This window comes from Sceloporus undulatus, chromosome 5 (assembly GCF_019175285.1).
Source record: "Sceloporus undulatus isolate JIND9_A2432 ecotype Alabama chromosome 5, SceUnd_v1.1, whole genome shotgun sequence".
In the NCBI taxonomy this organism is placed as follows: domain Eukaryota; kingdom Metazoa; phylum Chordata; class Lepidosauria; order Squamata; family Phrynosomatidae; genus Sceloporus; species Sceloporus undulatus.
Genome location: NC_056526.1, coordinates 69,369,167 through 69,385,577, shown reverse-complemented (window position 1 = coordinate 69,385,577; position 16,411 = coordinate 69,369,167). Strand labels below are relative to the sequence as shown.

General features: G+C 38.0%; 1 protein-coding gene across 2 annotated transcripts in view; it reads right to left on the bottom strand.

Moving 5' to 3' along the window:
* MET (MET proto-oncogene, receptor tyrosine kinase) overlaps positions 1-16,411 on the bottom strand; it is a 120,565-nt gene that overhangs the window by 84,722 nt on the left and 19,432 nt on the right. For both annotated transcript variants that reach the window (XM_042468033.1, XM_042468032.1), the window contains one exon: positions 3,384-4,604. In XM_042468033.1, coding sequence (XP_042323967.1) covers positions 3,384-4,589 — 1,206 coding nt within the window. In that variant the 5' untranslated portion in view covers positions 4,590-4,604. The remainder of the gene's footprint in view (positions 1-3,383; positions 4,605-16,411) is intronic.

The following is a 16,411-nucleotide window of genomic DNA, read 5'->3' as shown; positions in this document are numbered from 1 at the left end:
CTGCTTCACAGGTGACAGACAAAATTTCAGCACTAGTTTCATCTCTAAATCAGAGAGACTCAGAATTCGCCACAAGTTTTTTTTAAAAAAACAAATCTTTCTGATATGCTTTCCAGGAAAAAGTATTTATAAAGCTTATGTGAAGGAGAACAAGGTCAGGAGAAATAAATGCACACATTTTTATGAAAGAGTGATACTGGAGGCATATATTCATTTTATTCTTCTGCAGTATTTCCTTATCAATATTATGCATCAAAAATCTCCAAACCCTGAGTTAAGCTCTTATGACATTTCTTGAAATTGTGTGTCTTGCCCATATAATGAGACTTTCAGTTTCTGTAATATGTTCATCGCTAATATGCAAAACACTGGCAAACTCTAGAAAATATTTAAATATTCTCAGGCAAGAAAGATTTTTCCAGCTTCTTGAAATGTTATAGAACGAAAAGAGTATTAGATCAAGACTAGTTATAAAAGCTTATAAACAATATCCTCCCCCCAGGAGTGGTCAAACTCTAACCTATGCTTATGGACAACAGTGCTCTAAAGACAAATATTTGATATTTTCTACGATGAAAAATGAGTAAAGGAAATTAAAGTCTGAGAAAAAATGTTGAGCCAACTGCTAAAGGAAGACAGGGTAAGCTGAGCCATGCACACACACTTAATCAAATGGTTCTGCCATTCCTTTCTTTGCCATTGAGCTACTGAGGCAAAGCCTAGCAAAGAGAAATCTGTGTTGAGTTGACTCTGCTAGACTTTTCCCTGGTCCTTTGCAGTGTGTGAAAGTACTCACTAGAATGGAAATACAACAAGCCATTCCAGGATTTGGGATGTTGCTGGCCTTTAATCATGAGCTGAGGGCTGCACCGCAGCTAAGATCCATCTCCTTTGACTTGATTGAAAGCTATCAGCTGGGCTGGGGAAAGAAGCTTTATGTATGCAAAACACAGGCACAAATGTAACATATTATAAAGTAAGGTTCTTCTTTCACAGCACAGCCAATGCCGCTGCGTCCTGTCCAGCTCTCACCTTATCCACTTTCCCAGTCCTGGTCTCTCTTTCCACCCCGGAAACCGGAGAACTATCTGCCCTCCCATGTGTGTATGTGAGAGAGAGATTTAAATTTTAAAATTCCCTTGCTCACTTATAAGGGAGGGAGGGGTATTAGACAAAGTAGCAGCCAATGACAGTGCAAGATAGTGACTGCCAAGAAAAAAAAGATTACTGGTTGATAGAGGTGGAAATGCATGCTGGGAATGCAGAAACAAAGCAGTGGTATAACTGAAAACACAAAACCGTATCAAGCCTTCACTTCCCATATCCAGTTTGGAGAAGCGGGAACATGAGAAGCACATGGCGGCTTGTCTGTGCTTTTTAGGCTCAAACCAGGACTTTAAACTGAGCTTACAACCACCACTTAAAACTAACTGGGAAAGACTTGTGAATTGATTTACTTGTCTAGATATGAAAAAAAGATTGAAATTCAATTATGAAATGCACATATAGGTTAAGCCCTTATGCGATGACATCAGCAGGGAACTTTTCACATTGTTTAACAGGCAGCCTTGGCAGATGCAAAAGAATAGTATAACATATCCAAGTTCTGTGCCAATATAAACAATTTTAAGATTATAATCCTCAACATACTTTATGGGGAGTAGGCACCATAGGACACAATCATACATATTTCTAAAGTAAACATGCATAGAACTGAATCTGAATCTTCTAGTTCCAGGTGAGTTATTCCATAATTTAAATGTTTTCCTTGACACATGAAAGGGAACCCGGAGACTGTGAAATCAGCATTCAAACATCAGTTCTTTTTAAAGCTGTAGTTCCTAGAGCAAATGGGAACAATTACAGGGGGGCTGGGAGGGAACACTGCCCCATGGCAAGTTGGAGGACCACCCCTACTGGGCTGGGGGCAACGTTTGTTCTTTAAAACTATTTTTTTAACCACCAAAGTCTTGCTATGTCTTCCAGTGGCCATGGGAGACAGTTTCTCCATATGTCTGGATCCCAGACCCAGACCATTTTAAACCCAGGAAAAGTCTATTTAAAAACTGGAAGTAAACAGATGTGTCAACATTGCCAAAAAAATCTGGAGTGGCTGTTGTGGCTCATGGCGGTCACACACAGCCAAGTAGGTTACACTTTTCCAATCCACTGCCTAGAAAATTTCTAAATGTCTAAAAAACTGCCTTCTTTAAACTACCCATCAACCAAGGCTGCATTGGCACTGCAAAAATAATCCAGTTAGGCACCACTTTAACTACCATGACTCAATGCTATGGAATTCTGAGATTTGTTGTTGTGAGATATATAGCCTTCTCTGTCAGAGAGTTCAGGCGCCTAAACAAATTACAAGCCCCAGAATTCCATGACATGGACCCATGGCACTGAAAGTGGGGCCAAGCGCTTTATTTCTGCAGTGCAGATGCAGCCTAAAATCTTAACCTCAGGCTCTTCTGTGAGCACCACTGTTTTCAGAAGTTAGGCTGGTAGCTATGGAGAGAGAGGAGGCCTTTTTCAGCACATTACAGCTATACTACTCTACAGCTGTACTACTCAAAGTAGTGGAATATGTACCAGTGTCCATATATGTATATGTAGTGGCATATGTACCAGTAGTAGTGGTATATGTACCAGTGGCTAGACTGCAATGAGTTTCCAGGGGGAAAAGGGAGGGGGAGAAAGAAATGTAGCCAATGGACACAAATATGATGTCTGCACAATAGGGAATAGACCCAGTTTCTTTAAGACTGCAAATCATATCTGTCCATTTACCCAAAAACATAAAAGCATTTAATATCAAATAACTATGAAAGGTTTCCTATTACTAGTTTTATTGCTCTTCACTTTAAAAATTTAATTGGTTTTCTGTTTATTAACTGATCATTACTTGCTGTAGCTATTTAATGCTATTTTAATGATGTGCTTTACATCATTTTGAAGGCTGTTTTAGAACAAAAGTAAGGGGAAAATATAAATAAATATCCAGTGCAAAGAGGGTGAAGGACTGAATTCACGCGAGATCTTCTTCCATGGCAGTTTCATCTCGAATACTAGCATTACCTTCTTAAAACCTTCTCTGCCGACTTCTGTATTCCATTTACAGGAACTGCTTTTTACAAAGATAAATTGCAATGGCTGCAACCAGCACTAACTGTTATTTATTTGGACAGACAACTTAAAGAATTTGGAACAATTGGCCCTGGATTTCAGCCAGAAAAAAATGGTAGCCCTGAAAAATACTTACTACTCACAACTGAAATCAATGAAACAATGCAATTAATAACAGGATACTCAATAGGAATGAGACTAGAGATGGGTTGGGTAATTAGCTGATCAAGCAACTAATTAGTAACATGCCCACTTACCCTGTTCAGACAGAACTTGTTGTTCTTCCTGTAAAGATGCTGAAGACACTTCATGTTTTGTTTGTCCACAATCTTGCCAAAGAATTCGTTGATGGTTTTTATAGAAACTGCACAGACAGCAGATTTATGAGTTGGTTCTGAAGAATCTGGTTTACTTTGGGCAAATGCACCAAACAGAATATCATCATTAACATCAAGCCCCATTTCCTGGGCTAAGACTGCACCCGGCTTACTAATATAGGCAGCTTGTAGAAGATTAAACACCTCATTTGACCGCTTGGTTGACCTCTTTTTACGTTTTTCAGTATAAATACATTCAAGGGGCATTTCCATGTATGAACGCAGCTCAGAATCAAAAGAACAGAACCGTATGATCCTTGTGTGAAAAGCCTGGGAGTCTAGAGATTCTCTCTGGACAGTGAGAAAGTACACAAAGTGGTCCTTTTCAAATGCATGAATGTACTTAATGGGGTATGAATCCCTGAATTCTGGAAGGATGTCAATATAAGAGTAAGGCGTGAGAAACTCAAAACCATCCAAGGTTTCTTTTAATCTCCGGACTGATATTGAATGTAGCGAATGGAATTGCTGAGATGAATTATTTACGGTATTCCCAACATAGAAGTACACAAATCTTTCCTTTTCTGTCACCAGAACTTTGCTTCCTAAAGGGCTTACGACACAATCAGGACACTGGTCTGATTCTTCATCCATTATCTTAGGATACATACAGTGCACATTACTTCCAATGTCAGCAGGATCCCCAGGATGAATGACATGGCGCTGGCAAGTTCCTTTTGCAACACTCCCACAGCTGATCAGCTGATGATCATAGTATGTTTCTAGGAATAGAGCCATGTTCTTGTTATCCTTCCAAATGTTTTCAGATTGATTGAATTTAGGTTTACACTCTGTACAGGGACCACAATCTGGGTTCTCCAAAACAGGTCCAGTTTTGTACACAAAAACATTGTGAAGGCTTTCATTCAAGACATATATTTTATTGAGAGCTCCTACATAGAAGTGATTCTTGTATAGAACTATATTTTGTATTGGTGTTTCTGCAGTGAAATTAAGTAGCTGGAAAATGACATTCAGATTCATCTCTGGCCTTGAAACTGCTTCTTTACACTTGCCATCACTCCTCTGTATGAAGACTATCAGAAATAAAATAATCCCAGAAGCAGAGGTAGCAAAAGTCTTCATTACTGCAGATTTATCCTGTCAAAAGACATTTTAAAAAAGTTAGTAACAGGAGGTAAACTGTATAATATTTTGTTTGTCTGTTTATTTGTTTAATACCACAGAGAAACACAATGACAAGTTAAGGGCGGGAGGCAAAAACTAAAACTTCAGTGGTAAAAAGCAGCAAGAAGAGGAAACTTGTGCTCACATAGTGAACCAGCTGGCTGCACATAAACAAAACAGTACTTTTAGAAATGGAACCACCTTTTGTTAAAAATAAAACAACGTAAAGCGCATCTCCATCCAAAAACTGAATTTTAAGGCAGTATAGATTGCTAAGTGTTCCAAGCTTCCAAATGTTCACTAGTATCTTGATACATGTTGGTACTAAAATATAATCTTTTATGATATTTTGACTTCTTATAATGGCTATGTGTCAATCACTACCTTTACTGACAGATTATATGCAAATCTAATCACAGCGTCATGATTTTAGTGTCTCTACTCTAAGTATGACTATATTTTACTTTAATCCATTGTGAGGGGGAAAAAGGATTATCAGCAAAGTACTTTTTTAAAAAAAATACATACACAAAACTTTGTTTTTAAAGCATGTGAGAAGTTTATCATCTATTATTTGCCTTATAACATTTCAGGTGCTTTTGGAGAGATTACTTTACGCCCTGAGTGGTGAATTTTTCATGTATCTTATTTATTGACTTATTTTGCTGATATTTTAAAAAAGTCCTTAGAGCAATAAGTCACTTAGTGTTCTTGGAATGCCTGGGTAGGCAGAAAAAGTCTACTGTATTAGACAAAGAACTGACAAAGCAGCTTGGCTGAGGAAGAACTAACCTAGCAATTTTTCCCCTTTTTATTCATTTTTGATGTGGTTTTCAAAGTCAGGAGACTCATGATTAGGGTGATATTTAAAACTTTAACATGGATAAATAAATGAATTGCAGTTTGAAACAGTGAGTTTTGCACCAGTTTTCAACATTATACTATATGTCACATCAAACATTGTTTTACTGATACTTAGGCACAGTTGCTAAACTAAATTTAGTTTCCTTACAGGAAAACAATTAACCCATCTAAAAAGAGTATGACCATATGCTGTTTACAAGATTTTGTGGAAAATATTATTTAGCTACAGATGAATAGTATTGTAACCACAAAGGCTCAAAGCAATTAGCTCAAAAAGAACTTTGATTTCTAGAATACTGAAAAGAGCCTTCAAACAATACTCATAAGACTCTTATTTTAGGAATACCAACAACACAGTTTTTGTTTAAATGATACATTGACATGGATCCAAGGAACATGCACCAGTAGGAGGTTAGAAAGGCAATGTGCCTGATTTCCACTGGACCCTATTTCACCACCTCCAGCATCCCATGCTGCATTGCTAGCCATTCTGGAAGATCATCACAAACATCAAGACTTGCTTCTGAAGGCACAGTGATAGGCATGGGAAAGCTCCACTGCAGAAATGGCATCCAAGGATACTGGCTGTACTTTTCCCCATGGTTATGCTCTTAATCTGTGCAAACAGGAGGTTTTCCAGAAGGGATCTGTGCTTAACCCTAAGACCTTTACTGATTCTCAAAGCAGGACAACACTGTACTATGCTGAGAGAAATGGAGAAAGAAAGGACAAAAAATACAAAGAAAAGTCAAATTCTAACTTTCTATGGCCCGCAACAGACTACCGCTTTGTGGCAGCCTGGGGCCAAAATTAGTGTTCAGGAGAAAGGAGCAGCTCCACGCTCCCAAACCCTAGTACACACCAATGGCGCCATCATGGTTCGGCCCTGTCCACATGGGGGCCGCCATGATGATGTACGCACCACACAGCATGCAAACGTCACTCCCGGGAACTGGCATCATGGTGGTGCCCTTTTCTGTTTACGGTGCCACAAAAAGAAAGTCGCTCTAGGCAGCTTCTTTTCGGCAGCGCATCGTTGTCATGCCGTTTGGTGGCTGCGGCAACGATGTGGGGCAAAGACAGGCGGCATGAAGCTGCCCGTCTGTCGAGCCACTATATAAGATAGGTTACCATAAATATCCATGTGGTGTAGTGGTTTGAATGTTGGACTAGGATACTGACAGAGCAAAGTACAAATCCCCACTCAGTCAAAGATGCCCACAGGTGGCCTTGGATATGTCACACATTCTTAAAGGAAGGCAATAGCAAAGCCCCTCTGAAAAAATTCTGCCAAGAAATCCCCATACTGAGTAGTAGGAACAAATTACTTTTTTTAAATCTATCTATCTATCTATCTATCTATCTATCTATCTATCTATCTATCTATTTTATCTTTCTGATCAGAGTCATTTGTGACAGCTAGGAAAATGCAATGGTGTCTTGATAGCTAATATTTATATAGTTTCCTGCTTTCCTTTATTTTCTAGGACACATGCAAATTCCCATCCTCTGGGGCTGCTAGCTATACTGCACATATATAAATAACCTTGTGAGAGAGACAATAGTTCAGGGGCAGAGTCCATGCTTTGCATGAAGGAGGTCCTAGGTTGGATCCCGTTGAAGGGAATAATGTTTTGACTCAGTATGTAGCCTCTGTATACATTCACACAATATTCCTGTTTTATTGAAAGGAACACATTCTGGAGTGATTTGTTCAAGATGATGTTGACACACGCTCAATACTGAACTCAAAACTCCCATGCCAATATTCATTACTCACTCTGACAGACAACTAATTTAAATATTTGAATAATTGATAGATGGAGACATTTTACTGCCTGCATCATTCTCTTCAGATACTTGAAAAAGAACAAGATCTAAGAGGGGACCATCACATAGGTTAGTTTCCACACAACAAAATAAGAGTTGGCAGAAAGAGCTGAGCTGCTAGAATGCATACAACCAACAACTACAGGAAACGATGGGAATAGATAGGGAACCTCTGCAATAAGGAACGGGTGGAAACTCAACTCTCTGGCATTAAAAGATAGGCAGTGCTGTTTCACTGTATTACTAGTTGTATTCTACATTTTGCCTAGGGCTGCCTTCATGCATACCAAGGGCTGTCAGTTAAGCCATATATGTGTGCATAGCATTCTCTAGGCATGCTGTTGTTGTTAGCTGTCTTCAAGTAGATTTCAACTTATGGAGACTCTATGAATGAGAGGCCTCCGTTACTTGGTCTTCAACAGCCCTGATCAGGTCTTGCAGACTCAGGGCTGTGGCTTCCTTGACTGAGGATTTTATCACACAGAGGCAAATTGGTTAAATCCCATGCAGAAACGGGATTTTAAAATCCACTTCTGTGGATTGTTTTTCAGACGTGTTGGTGTCAATAAGAAACAACGTGACATTAATCCGAATGGAAAGTTGACAAAACACACTTGTTTTTACTTTCGGGGAGTTCCCGAAAGTAAAATGGAACGGGTTTTGTCAACTTTGTGTTTGGATTAATGTTGCATTATTGCTCACTGAGGCAAACGTCATCTAGACAACTACTCGCTTTTGCAAGTTATTTCTAATTTCTGTTTGGGTTAACACTGAATGTCATGTGAAAAACAACCTGCTTTTGTGAGTCTTTTTCACTTTAAATCAAGTTTCTGCACAGGATCTGTCCTGTATGATAAACTCCTGAGTCTATCCATCTCGAATGATTACTTCCTCTTTTCCTACTGCCCTCCACCTCATCAAATACTGTCTTTTCTAGTGAGTAATCTCTTCTCATGATATGTTCAAAGTCCAAGAGCTACAGTTTAGCCATCTTAGCTTCTAGGGAGAATTCAGGCCTGATTTGCACTACAACCCATTTCATTGTCTTTCTAGCAGTCCACAATATCTGCAGAACTCTTCTCCAGCACCATATCTCAAATGAGTTGATTTTCTTCCTATCAGTTTTCTACACTCTCCAGCTTTCATAGCCATAAATAGAAATGGGAAATACAATGGCACAGACCATGCTACATGCCTTTAAAGAACTGCAACTGTTCCAGGGTATTTTCTTCACAAGAGGTAACAGAATTGTGATGCACAATATAAAAGGGTCCTCCCAAGATTTACAGAACTGGAGTGCAAAAGTTACCCATACTTCATTTTTATAGAAAGTACAAAAATAAATCTGGCATTAAACTGGATACTGTGGCTGCTTCTTTGTTGCTGGTTGAAACCAATACATGAAACGTAGTCAACATTAGGTCATTTTAAAATAATGATCTTCATAGAAGAAGCCTTTTTGAATGCTTCTTTATAGAATAAGCCCTTTGAGAACATTCAGCAGCTTAGCATTGGTTATTAAATTCAGTGAAGTGCTCAAAACCAGCATAACCTCAAGCAAATGAGTAATTTTCTTTGAAATCATGAATGAGACATATGCTCTTTTTGAGTATTTGTTTAGCAGAGTGAGATATATAATACCAACACTGTCTACGTAGAGATTTTTCCCGTTTGGATTCAATATACAAGTTACTAAAAGGAACACAAACAACACTAATAAGAGATCTGTGGGCAGACAACAAAAAGGTCTCCCAAGACCCAACACAGCTACCAGCTAATCTGTTTGCGGAGAGCATGATCTCAGTTCCTTCTCATCATGGAAATCCATTTTATATTATAAATGGCTTCTGGCCAACCACCACAAGTGTGGTCAGCAGTGACACATCATGTTACTGGAGGTGCAAAAATAGGTGTCGTGGTTGCTAGGATGACGGTGGAAATGAATATGGCTTGACTAACATGTATTACTGAATGTGTGAGGTTAGTTTTCTCTTCTCACTAGTAGGCATAATTCCTACCAACATATGGAGTTATATTTGCAATTCCTTTAATGTCCTGATTATTCAGCCTATGACAAATTCCAAATCCTAAAGAAACTAAACTTTCTACAACCATCTGGAAGCTACACATTGGACAGGATTTCTCGGTCATCTTATTGTGCTATGGTACAGTCATCCCTCGATATGCACAGATTCTTCATCCACTGGTTCAAGTATCCATGGCTTGAAAATATGAGATATATAGACACACAGGCACACATGCACACACAAACAGACACATACGGAGTCAGCCCTCTGTATCCATGGATTCTTTATCCACAGCTTGAAAATATTCAAAACAAGTATAAATTCCAAATAACAAACCTTAATTTTGCTATTTATATAAAGGATACCATTTTACTATGCCACTATATTTAATGGGACTTGAGCACCCATGGATTTTGGTATCAACAAGGAATCCTGGAACCATACTCCTCCAGAAAATAACAAGGATTCACTGTATATGTGTGTGTTCCAAAAAAACAAGCCTTGATTTTTTTTTTCAATTTTATATAAGAGACACCATTTACTATGCCATTGTATTTAATAGGACTTGAGCAGCCAAAGATTTTGGTATCCATGAGGGATCCTGTAACCAATCCCCAGAAGATACAAAGGGCCCATTGTATTCCCACTCAGAATTACAGGATTGTAAGGTAATTGATAAATCATCTTGTCCATTAATCGTCAAAGAAATTATATATTATAAAGTATGCCTCCTGTCTCAACAAAAGCCAGCTCAACCTCACTGGAAAATTACCAAGTACTGTAGATTCTAAACCTCCCTTAAACCGGGCTAAATGGACATCCCTTATGAGGCTATGAAAACAGTGAGTAAAGGCATTGATGCAGATCTTGAGAAATTGTATCATTTCAATATAGGATATTCATTGCTCCCATGCAATGTTCATCATGTTGCATTAAATTTCTTTAACACCTCTTTTACGCACAGAGAACGCTGAAATTTGCCGTTCAAACATGTTTACTCTGAAGTGATACAATCCCTTAAGATTAATGTTTATTAGTGATGAGGAGTGTTTATTAGCAATGAATGGCACTAAAGAAGCTACCTTTTCTGAACATTTGAATTGGTTGTTATTCATTCTCCTTTGAGATGGCCAATACTTTATTCATTGTAGAGACATTAAAAAAGGAACAGAATGTGCCGAGGAGGGAATATAGCACTTCATGCATTTTTCCCCTTTTGCTAACATTTCAATGGCTCAAAATTACAGATTCAGTGGGGCTGGGCAGTTTACAAAAGGAAACAATCTTCAAATAAAAGTTTATTTTAGGTCAGTAATAATGGGGTCATGATTCATATTTCTATTATCTGTATCTCATTATTGTACAGAAATCGTTGCCTCAAAGGTTGTATATTAGATAGATGCAATCCAGCAGACCACGGCCCTGAGGCTGTAGGAAGTGAGCAGAGAAGAAGAGGGGCTTTAGATATCTCACTCATGGAGTTGCCATGAGTCAAAGTCAACTCAAAGGTAGTCAACAGCAACAAATAGTGTAACATCATAAATTATTGTTTGCTCTTCTCAAATAGGATTGAATTGTTTGTCTAAAATGATGCTCTTCTCAATCTGTGACCATGCCATCTCAGGAACTTTCAGGTATAATATATCAGTTCTATTATAAGCTCTGAAAATTTGACAGCCATCTTGACATGTGCTAAACTTTCAGTGAAACCATTACACCCAGAAAATATTCATCTTTACAAATGTTTACATCAAGAGACATCATCTAGTGTTTGAATATCTCTGTCCTTGCACCTCTATGTGCTTTCCAAGCCAAATCATCTACTTTAATACTACATGATGCTAAACCCAAGAAGACTGGCTGATAAAACTAATGAATATGTTGAAATTAATAAACTGACATAATGTTCAAGGAGAAATCCCTGATTAACTTTTTTAAAGAGTGGAATTTGCTTACTGCATTTTGAAAATGAAAATGGGGATATTTATCAACACGTGAGTTTGAATTATAGCTACAATTCATTAGAAGTAGAAAGTATAATTTAAAGAAAGTTAAAACTATAGTTTCAAATATAGCTAAATGCTTTGGGAAAGGAATTTAATGTATTTGTACTTTTCTTTCTTTGTGGAGATAATCTGTTAGTTTTTTCTTTTTTCTTTATTTGATTTGTATTTTTTATATATGCAAAATGATATGTTTTAATTTAATTTTTAAACCAGTATATAATGCTCCAGCAGCAGCTTTTACACCATACTTAAATATGCACAAATAAGAGTGCAGCTTTAGGGCTATCAGTCCTATAGTGCAATGCAATGAGCCAATTCCAGATGTTTAAGAAGCCATGTTTATGCAACGTCAAGCCTACCAGGCTCATAATGAAGTAAGAGTGCAAATGAAAATCTATGTGTGCCATGACGGTCAGAACCTAGATTACACTATACATTAAAAAAAGTACGGATTAGAGTTTAGTCTAATCTCTTAAAAATAAATATGTTATTCAGCCAGGTAGTATTCCGCAGAAATCTGTTTCTAAGATTAAAAGCTTTGGAGAATCCAGGATCCACAAACAAAACTATATTCCTTGTCAATCAAACAAAGACTATTTTCTAGAAACCAGATATTGCAGAGAAAGTGAAAGAGCTAATCTTATAAATAATAAAAAATAGCTACACCATTTGCTTCCTACTCAAAGTACCAACATGCATATGTACCATCAACAACTTTGATGATAAACTGTTGTTGTTCAATGCCTTAAAGTAGTTTTCAACTAATGGAAACCCTAAGGCGAAACCTATCATGGGGTTTTCTTGGCAAGATTTGTTCAGAAGAAGTTTGCCTTTGCCTTCCCCTGAGGCTGAGAGCATAGACTCTCTCAACTTCACCCAGTGGGTTTCATGGCTTTCCAAAAGATTCAGTCATTAGTCTTTTTGACTCATCTAAAATGTACTCGTTCTACTCTGAAAGTCAACTGCAAAGATAAAAACCAAATTAACACATATTCAGCATGTTACCAAGTAACTAACATTTGTTTATGTGTATGACCTATTAATAGGTTTGGTATATTATTATATTTTGCAACAGATTTTTTTAAATATCAAAGGTGGTGGTTGTTTTCTCGGTTTACATTTAGCAAGTTCTTAAAATACACATATAGCAGCAGTTGCACATCCTCCCTTCGGAAGAAAACATTATTCTTTTTACCCATTCAGTGCTAATTTATAGTAAGTACCCTGGAGTGCAATACAAATCATAGCCTTTCCTTCCTAACTGGCCACAGTGCTTTAAACACATAAAAAAGACAAGCTTTTTGAGCTTGTGTCGGATAACTAGATTTATTTCTTTGCTTCTGGAAGTGGTAGAGATGGACTAAAAAGCACTACAAGCTGTTTCTTCTTTTACTGTAATGAACCTTCAAAAATATTCACTAGTGTTCCAAAGGAACAAAGCATTTCAATCATATTGCTCCTACCAGCTAGGAGGTCCCAAGCTACTACGAAGGGTGAAGGTCAGAAAGCTCAAAACACTCAAAATATTAAAAAGAAAGCCTAGAAAGCAAAACTCAAAAAAGAAATGGGAAAATAAAGGACAAACATTAAGGGCTATTATAACACGAAACTAAGATGATAGTCCAGCTTTATAAAATCTGAACATTAAAGCTCCCCCCCCCCTCTCTCTCTTTCTTGCTTTTGCAAGACACTTGAAAGTCGAAAAAGGGAAATAGCAAAGCTTGGAAATTTGTTTGACATTAACTCCTAGAATTCCCTAGCCAGCATACCTACTGACCATTCTGGCTGGGGGATTCTGGGAGCTGCATCTCAACAGATTAAATTTTCCAGGTTCCGGAAAATGGTCAACTTGAAGAAAAATGTCCATCTGGTAGGTCTCTCTCTTCCTCATTCTGTCTGTCTCTCTCTCTTACAAACACACACACAGAGTTACCATATTAAATAGGCTATACCGTATTTTATATATTAATTTACTTCTGCACAACTAAACTATGAAGAATAGCCCAGTAATATATAAGAAGAAAGGAGCAGTAAATATTAAACATTTTAAAGACATTCTATTTAATTTAGTAATTTTCTACAAACTGATTGAAAGTCTCATTAAGTTTCCAGTCATGCCCAAAATGAAAACAAACTAAAGCTCTTTCTTTGAGAAGGCTTTTCGAAGACTCCTTCTTTGAGAGCAACTTCTCTGAACACAAGGCAGCTCTGTATTGCTTCCTAGGTGTTGACATTATCAATTACCAATGGCCTTTGAATGGCCTGTGGCCATTCAGCCTGCTTGACAGCACACCTCATTCTTGGCATGATGCTATCTCAGCTACAAATAATGGAGGCTACCATGTTTCCTCTTGGCCAGAGTTTATCTAAGGTCCATCACATTTGTAATTCATCCGTATCTCAATATACATCATAATAAATCTGTTAAAAGTCCACTCATATGTTTTAACATATATATATATTTTTGGAAGAACCACATATTTAGGGTGTAGATCTGCTTCTAAAAGGTGGGGATGTTTTCATTCCATTCAGATAGGTTCTGTATTGAATGGGATCAGTTTCTTATACTTTAGCACTGCCAAGTACAGTAGATATATTCAGAACATCTTGAAAACATATCTCACTGGACATGTTCTATTGCAAAAATATCTTTAGAAGAACAAAACATTAAACCTCTGGCAGAGGTATTTGCAGTGGGACATCTAGCTTGTAAACAGAATTATTCCTTCAGGGGAGAGCTGGCTTTTCAGGCATTTTAAGAAAAAAAATTAGGCACAGGTCGCTTGAGAAGAATGTTTTTGGTTCAAACTGGGTCTTGGAAAGCGAATGAAATTTCCTGGAAATACCTCTGCCTTCCTTCATGCTCCTCAGTTCCCCCCACTATGCAATTTTCCACTGTAGTCCTTTAAGAATCAGACATTCACCGTAGTTGTTGGGTTGATCAAGCTCCTTCCCCATCGCAAAATTCCCACATTCTTCTCAAGGATGTGCTGCTAGGTCCATATGGTTATTTTGAAAACATAATACTGTTTGTCTTTATTACAATTTAATATGTTTGGGGATATTTTATTTTAACCACTAGAAACCCACTAGTTTTAACACAATCCACAATCCACCCTCACACAGGCTCACTCTCCAGCACTTAGACCCCTCCTCATGTTCTGCAACCCCTAAACCTATCTGACTACCATACTCCTCACATCATCCTCACAGTATTCTGTCTCGTTCCCAACTAATCCCCAACCATCTGTAAATTAATCTAACATTCTTCTCCTACCACTAAAACTTTATACATTCTACATTTTCTACATTAGTAAGTAAAATACAGGAGTGGGAGTTATGCAGCCCTCCAATTATTTTAAACTGAAGCTCCTATGAACCCAGCTGACACAGTCAATGACAAAGAAAGCTGGGACTTTCAGTCCAACAATACTTGGAGGACTATATGATTATACTCCATTTGACGTAATATAGACTATAGAAAGCAAACCTTTCATACAAGTTATGTAATATCACTAACAACATGCAGCCCAATAGCAAAAATGCATTTTTGGTTAATTTAATCTAATCTAGAGTGCTCTAAATTAGAGCGTCCTAAACTATGTGACCATCAGAGGTATGTTTCTCCAATGTGCCAGGGACCGATACCATATCTATGCACACTGACAACAACTGTTTCTTTCCTGGAAACTCAGGAAACATTAGAGATCAATAGCTCAGAACTTTACACCAAACCACAGATCACAACTCTGAGTACCACTGCCTTGGATTTACTCAATTTTAAAACAAAACATACCACTGAAGCTACTGCTGGAGCACCAGTACTGCTGCTTGATGTCAAATACTGAGGATGTGGGGAGAGGAGCTTTGACTTCAATGTATGCTAAGTCACATCTTGTCAGTGATGTCTGCCTTCAAGACATTTCCAACTTACGATAATCCTATGACGACCCTATCCTAGGGTTTTCTTAGCAAGATTTCTTCAGAGAGGGTTGGTCATCAACTTCCTCTTTGGCTGAGAGAGTATGACTTGCCATGGTCATCCAATGGACCTCCATGGCCAAGTGGGGATTCAAACCCCAATTTCCTGGTGTCCTAGTTCAAGATCCAAACCACAATGTGGGCTCTCTAGGATTCAGTTACAGTGGTACCTCGGGTTACGAAATTAATTCGTTCCGCGGCTAATTTCGTAACCCGAAAAACCTTCGTAACCTGAATTGCCATAGGCGCTAATGGAAAAAAATAGCTCTCTGCTGCCCTCCGGTGGCGAAATAGCGCCGAGGTTTTTTCGTAACCCGAAAAAACCTTCGTAAGCCGAAACAATAAATCCCTATGGGATTTTTTCGTATCCCGAAAAATTCGTAAGCTGGGTAATTCGTATCCCGGGGTACCACTGTACTTGGAATGTTTCTGCCTTTACATATCCTTCACATTTTCTATGGCATGATGGTGGCATAGAATTGAAATGAATGAATAAATAAAAAATGTACACAGAGAGAAAATGTCCATAAAGAATATCCTTGTTTTGGTTCACACATCCCTACTGCCCACTGGATTGTTAAATGGCAGATTCAGGCATCTTATGTAAAAGGTAATGTACTTATTATGGATATAATAACATTTTTTTCATTACTCAAAACAGCAATATTTTATTTCATTTGGAAAACTATTATTTCTTCAGTTGGTACATCCAGTTCTCCTACCTTTAGCACAGTAATTTCATTTGTGTGAATGTCAAAGCTACAGACAGCACCATGCCAACCAGAACGATGGCAAACTCCTCCTATCAATTTGGCTGGCTGAACCTTTTTAAAAGGTATATATTTTAGAGGCACAACCTGGTGAGGCACACATATGGAATGCTCCTGGAACCCTTTAAGAGGTGTGCATATTGGAGGGAGGATTGTCAGAAGAAAACAACACTGCCTACCATCACACTCTATTTTGCAGGAACAAAGCAGAACAGTGGAGGACAGGGAGCCTTGGAGATGTCTCATGCACAGGGTCATCAAGTGTCCAGATCAACTCAAGGGCAGTTAACAACAAAAACCAA